At 51.7% G+C, this 6,585-nt stretch overlaps 1 protein-coding gene across 1 annotated transcript; it reads right to left on the reverse strand.

Annotated features, from left to right (window-relative positions):
* On the reverse strand, nucleotides 1–1,871 carry NCS54_01471700 (Uds1 domain-containing protein; the record flags this gene model as incomplete). The annotated part of the gene is made up of 4 exons (XM_053159851.1): nucleotides 1–498; nucleotides 550–1,355; nucleotides 1,411–1,720; nucleotides 1,791–1,871. The coding sequence occupies 4 exons, from the start codon at nucleotides 1,869–1,871 to the stop codon at nucleotides 1–3; spliced, it is 1,695 nt and encodes a 564-aa protein (XP_053015826.1).
* Nucleotides 1,872–6,585: the final 4,714 nt, after the last annotated feature.

A 6,585-nucleotide genomic window follows, 5' to 3' on the forward strand; every position in this document is an offset into this window, starting at 1 on the left:
TCACGTTGCCGCCTCTTCGATAATAGGCTGCTCCACGACGGTGCTGGGAACCCGAGCCACGACGCGTTGAGGCGAGGGCGAGCTGCTCGCGGTACCAGCGGATGTGAACGTTTCCTTAAGGGGGCTCCGCGGCGGGGTCGATATGTTACCGATGCCTGAAGCAGGAGTGTTGGTGTGTGGCTGCTGTGGTGGCTCCAGTGTAGTGGTCAATCCGCCAACAGCGAGGCACGCGGCTGCAGCAACATGCTCGAGAAGCTTCTGACGGACGCGGGTCCGTCGGTTCTCTGCCTGTTCCAGCTTGTTCACCCAGTCATCAATGGAGGCATCCAGCTCCACAAGTGCCTCCTCCTGTTTCATCATCGACTCATGGCTGAACTTGGCGACACGAGGAGAGCGCAGGTACTGGCAGATGCGTGAGTGGAGATTTCGGCGGCCTACGCGGAGAGCATTGTAGGTACGACGCAGGTATTCAGTCCTCTCATCCAAGTGGCAGAGTTCCTGTAGAATTATTAGCCGCGTTTCGCTGGTAATACTGACTATATGGCTGACCTTAGAAAGCACCTCGACATCCGCTGCCTTCAGAATCTCGAATCTCCCCACCTGGTCGAACGCTTGGTTTTGAAGCAAAGCAAGTTCAGACTGCTCGAGTTGCTCAGAGGCATCGGCTTGCTTCAGACCAGTAGGCAGCTGTTCAAAGGCCTTTTGCTCTGAGCTCTTGCCTCTCTTCGGCTCTGTCCTCTGAATGATTGGGCAGTTGTTGGTGCGCAAGTCAGGCCTCTTCCTCGGTCGCCCTCTACCCATGATCCCCGATGATTCTGAGCCACCCTTTCGGTGGCCTCGGAAGGCACTGCTTTCTTCCGTCGTGATGATGGGAGGAGTGTAACGTCCATCCCATGGCTTAGGAGACGCGGTCCGAGACTCCATTGGTGGTGCTGAAAGAGGAGTAGGCAGCGTGCCGCAGGACGTGGCATTGGTCGATGCTGACTTAGGTGTCGTGAGATCGGGCATAGAAGAGTTGGGGGTGAAGGCCGTGGGGCTTCGGGCCGATCCATTGAAGCAACCATGTCTCTGGAAATCATTCCTCGTAGTGAAGCAGTTGAGGGATTGCTGGCACCGGAGTAAGGGCAATGGTGCATCGGACTTGGGGATGACGAGGGGGGCAAGATGTTTCGGCGAGATGGGGGCTATTCCTTGAGGGAATGCCTGAGGAGCCACTCTGCCGGCAGACCGAGGCTCGGGATCTTCATCATCGCTGGAGATGTAAAGGAAAGTGTCTGTAAGCTGATGCTTTCTGAACGAAGTACCAGGGGCACTAATAGAGCGCTCGTGGAAGGGCGGGCGTCCAGGAATAGTCGCTGGTATCCAGTCAGTTCTCAAGATCAAGGCAAATGCTAGGCTTGGATCACATACGCGAATCCATGGCAAGTTCTTGAACTGTTGTCATGGGCCCAATCTCTGGTACACTGATCTTGCGTCGTTGGACCAAACTATGCTGTTTGAGCCTCTTCTTCAGACCATCGGGTGCTAGCTGCTTGTCTGTCTTATCGCTCGTTGGCACCGAAGATGCAGGAACAGCCTTCTCGACGTCCATGGCCTTAGTGCTGCTGTTGAGGACCGGCAGCCTCCTCTCCATGGGGAAGACCTGGTACTTCCTCCATGGGTCGGGATGTTGCATTCTCCAAGTAAATGGCTTCTCTGGCTGAGGAAGAGGGGATGCTTTCTGGAGAGATAGGACTGGTAAGCCTGGGCAGAAACAAAAGGTTTAAATGTCAAGGGGATTGCGTTCATACCAAGTCGTTTGGGGACTGAGAGGGTGGCTTCGTTATATGGTTGGCATCAATGTCGACGATGCACTTGGCAATGTGAACCATTGTGTCGAAACAATCTTGTTTGGTCGGATGGCCAGAAGGGGAAGTAGGTCAGTGTCAGAGATTAATGGCGTCGGCTTGGGATGACACTGCTGTCGATGTTAGGGCGGCGAGCTAGAGCATATGTCAATGGAGACAACGCAGGGTTGGAGTGGTTCGGCTTTGAGGGGGCCGGCAGGACCTGGGTGCAATGTCGATTCTGGAATTGAGGGTATATAACAAATCCAAGTGTGGATGGCAACCCCAGGCACTGGTTCAACGCCAAGATGGCGCGCCCTCGAGTTGGGTTCCTTCGCCTATAGCTGGGCATGCAGTCCTCGGAAGACAGGTTGTTTCTCGGTCATCTGCCCCTGTTGATGACCGTGATAGAATATCGGGCCCCCTGACCACAGCCATGCGCCCAAAGCCCCGCCAGACAGTGTCACACCCCGAAGGGCCAAAAGCATCCAGAAGCTTTGGCACGGCAGCCTGAGACAAGAGCGCAGAGAGGTCTGGGGACGTGGGAGAAGAGCCAAGAGGAGGTTGACAGGCCCAAACTGCCCAGGGTCGGAGTCGCAGCGAAAAACGGAATAGATTGGCAGGGGCCTGTCAAAACTCAGAAGACCTTTGGTCGCGCAGAGAACAGACCACGTCGGTGGCTTCGCTCAATCACACATCGCTGCCCGTCCCCTGTGGTCCTCAAGTCCCTAGGATGCCCCTGGAACCGACCTTGGTGCACGTTGGAACCAGGGCCAGCCACGCTACCGAGGCAGGGATTGCCGCCCCACCATGACACGCGGAGATCAGGAATCCCCTGGACTCGCCACTGCTTGAGACCAGGGACCAATTGAGCCGGGCTGTCTTGGCATGCTGGTTCCTGGAGAGCGAGGGCTGAAATATCCTGCAAAACTTCCAATCAATCACCGTCGTTGATGAAATGAACCGTCATGACTCATGCAGGTATTAATAATGTTTGAAAGAATAGAGGGCTTGAGCAGGAAAAAGGAGTCAAAATCAGCCAGCATTGACGGACGCTACTAAAGTCAATGTTTCAGGTACCGCAAGCCTTATGCTTTGGGCTATCCCGAGGCAGTGGCGCTCGAGAAAGGTGCGTTTCATGGCAGGTCAAATCTGGAAGGAGAGCCACAAGTGGCCGCCGATCTGTTCCATTGGATTGCTTCGCTTAAGATCTTGCCTCTTCCATGTCGCATTTTCTCGGATAGAGCTTGGTTCAAATTCGTAAAAGCCTTTTGAATTGGCTAATGATCGTTGAAGCTGACTTCTCGATCTAGCTTCTGTCAATGCTCAAAGCCCATGCTCCTGCATCGCCGAAAATCCAGATCGACCTGAATCCGCCAGCACGGATACTTCATCTGAGCTATATGCCGACTGTTAGCACCTCGCTTACAGCCCCGTGCGTCGCATTTACGCGGAAAGCTCTCGGTTTATCGGCTGCCAGCTTCACGATTGTCTCGAGGAAGTCTCGTCTCCGCTCATCGAGCCCAGAAAGGTACTACGGAGTTTGCAATGCAATGGCAGTGCAGTTTTGTATTCTTGGAACGTTGGAAACGTACATGTGCGCATCAATGAGTTATCGCTTGCTCCTCTCTTCTGTCTCCTCTGCGTCGGAACATGCAGGGGTGAATATAAGCCTTTATCTCCGATGAAGCACCAGTGATCCCACACCTTCGGGCCATTTCCACGCGAGAAGAAGTTCAAACCCTAGTCTATAAGCTTTACCATACAATGAACAAAGGTTTGCGCTGGAGTGACGAATAGAGATCAAGGGTCGCCGAGCCATAGACTAACATCCCGTCCCGCCGTAACATTACGGATCACCGCGAGTGAGAATGATACCGTTAAGAAGCTTCCAACATACACGGCGTGACTATCCATGAATAAAGAAGTGGCTTACCAAGTTAGTAGGCCAAAAGCAAACATCATCCCCTTTCTTCTTGTGACGCTCTCGACATTTTCGACGTCACTCAGTCCCGTACTTGCTTTCTTTTCTTCTTCTCCCCTCTTTTCGCTGTCTCATCCTTGCGGCCCATCTATAGCCAATATGACAGCATCGCGGAAGTGCTTCCATGAGCGGGCAAGTCCTAATCGCGTTCCCGTTTGAAACACAGGCCCAGATCGGGGTTCCCTTCGTCATCAGCTCATTGCTTCTGGACAGGGTGGTCATCAATTCAATTCAATCGCCCCTCCGGTGGACAAAAGATCACTATGTGTACCGTGCGAGCGTGCTCGTGCCATAAAACAGACCGTGCTACCCCTGTTTCAACTCAATCGACGCCCCAGATTGAATTGATGACCACCCTGCTTCTGGAACAAACCTCACTCAAGACGTCCATCTGTCCGACGGGGGCGTCGTAACTCCTAGGTCCTCTGCGCCTTGGCTGTTGAGATCTGAGCGCGGTGCAGCTCCACAGTTGGTAACTCGGTAGCCATCTCCGAGCCGCGCTCTCAAAACTTATTTAGTCGTATACCTCATTTGCATCTCTTATCTGCCCTTGGGTAGGTACTTTACTTGCTGCATCTCCCTTCTCTCCCAGCGTTGCATCGTGGTATTGCATCTACGAGTCAAGACGACTGTCCCCTCACCATCCTCACGAGCAGCTTGCCTCTATTCATAACCTTGCTTTTCAGTTTCAAAATTCATCCCATGCTATTTTTACTTATCTCCTAAGTGCGTGTTGCCCTCCGAAGATGTTACTTTTCGGCTATTGAACCAATGACTGGACTCACTTAGGGCAGTACCTTGTTCTCTACTATCTTTGGGGGAAGAAGAAAGTATCTTACTCATAGGTTCTTAACAGTCAGGTGCTCAAAAGTCCCCGAAATCCCGAGCTAGCTGTTAAGCTTCTAACACTGGAGCGGGGTACCTTTTCGGAGGGCAACACGCACTTAGGAGATCCGGCTGGTTGAAACGGCCAGGGCCGGTCGACCACTCACCGGAGAATCCATCACCCATGCTGACAGCCAGTGCAACCTCGGCCCTTGCCCACCACAACCCCATTTCCTGATTCGGGCGTAGGCACCCCTCCCCCTGAACACCGGTGTTTCACTCGCTTGTCTGTTTCACTCGTTTATCATGCACGTTAAAGTAAATGAAATTTAGTATAGATATATTTCAGTCAGTGGTGTTCTTCCTCCTGCGACTTGGGGGTTCTCAAGATCGACCCATCCCTAAACCTCCCTATCCCGGTAGGGAGGTCCATCTGTTTATTCCTGGCCAAATTAAACCCGAATGTTTTGCTCGGCTCTTCTTCGGCTAACAACTGCACACCTAATTTGGATATATTTCCGATCTTGTCTCACCTTTTTGTGACTGTCTTGTGGCCAACTTAGCGTGCTAAGTTGGTTCACCTGGGCTCCCAAGGCCCACCTGAACCAACGGGTAATCATTCAGTTCTGTGCTTCAAATAAATCTGCGGGCCGGAGAGACCCAACCCGAACAGCCACACAATACAACACTGCAGCTTATCCTCAAAAAAAATTTTCGCCTTTTAGTGTGTTAGCACATTCGTTGCAACGCAAACTTTAGGTACCCTCACCTACCCACGTGATGAACCGGTCCATGTGGGGCGAGCTACGGCACGGAGCTTTATCACAGCCAAAGGGATAGGTTCTGGACTCGGCGTTGGTGGGCCTCACTGCGCTAGTGCTTACCGAGAGTGACTCGGAGCTACTACGTAATTAGTGGCTTACTTCCGCCCAAGCTGAGGACGGTTCGCTCGGCAATGTCGCAGCGACCATACCGGACTGAAACACGGTGTTGTCTTCTGGGGGAACCGGGGTTCCAATCCATGCAACCTGCCCCCCCCCCGACTGGAGCTTCCATCCGCTGGTAGTGCAATGACGATGACTTGGGTTGACATCTCCAACAATGCAACGAGATCGAGAGCAAGAGTTTCATTTTCAGTAGGCAGGGTAGACCTCATCTATCACAAGGCCTGGATCAGCAAGATCTACCCGATCAACTGAATCAACTACCGTAGAAACTTGAGAAATTCATAGTCTTGGCATCTCCACCTTTTACTCCACTATGAAGGTTTAAGAGTCTGGCGCGCAGCCAGGCCCATAATCAGTCCAATAACACATGCCGCAGCTGTTTTTATCTCCTCCTTATACCCAGAGCAGCCATTGATCAGTCAGGAATCTCGCTGTATCCACTTTGCCAAGACTATGAATTTCTCAAGTTTCTACGGTAGGATCGTCAGGAGAACCTCACCACCCGCTGACGAATAACCCCTATGGCTCCCATTCTGATAGAAACACTAGATGTATAAAAGACTGACCTAGAGACCATTATTAGGTAGAGAAATCAAGAGCTTCGTTGCCTATGATCCCGATTCATAGCTGCTTGTGACATCATCCTCTCTTATCATCGTGTTTGAATGCGGAAAAATGCGTTCCTTTACCGCCATCCAAGGCGCCGGTGGTTATTTGGGTAATTGCAAAATGCTTTATCTATTTTATCTCCAGGCACAAAAGTTTCTGGTCGACGAAATAGCAATCCCTAGATTATACCTCCCAGCTCTATGGTAACGAATTTTGTCGAGTTGTTGCCCAACTACCACCAACGAAACTGCTGTGGCTGCCATGATATCCCTCTTCTATGCTTAATGCTAAGAGAAGAGTCTAGGTTTCCCCCAATCAAATAAAAAATTGACAACTGATACTTATGGAACCTTCATTTGAAGAATCATCATTCAGTCTTTCATTCCCGCGAATT

The sequence above is a fragment of the Fusarium falciforme genome, chromosome 13 (genome assembly GCF_026873545.1).
Source record: "Fusarium falciforme chromosome 13, complete sequence".
Lineage (NCBI taxonomy): Eukaryota > Fungi > Ascomycota > Sordariomycetes > Hypocreales > Nectriaceae > Fusarium > Fusarium falciforme.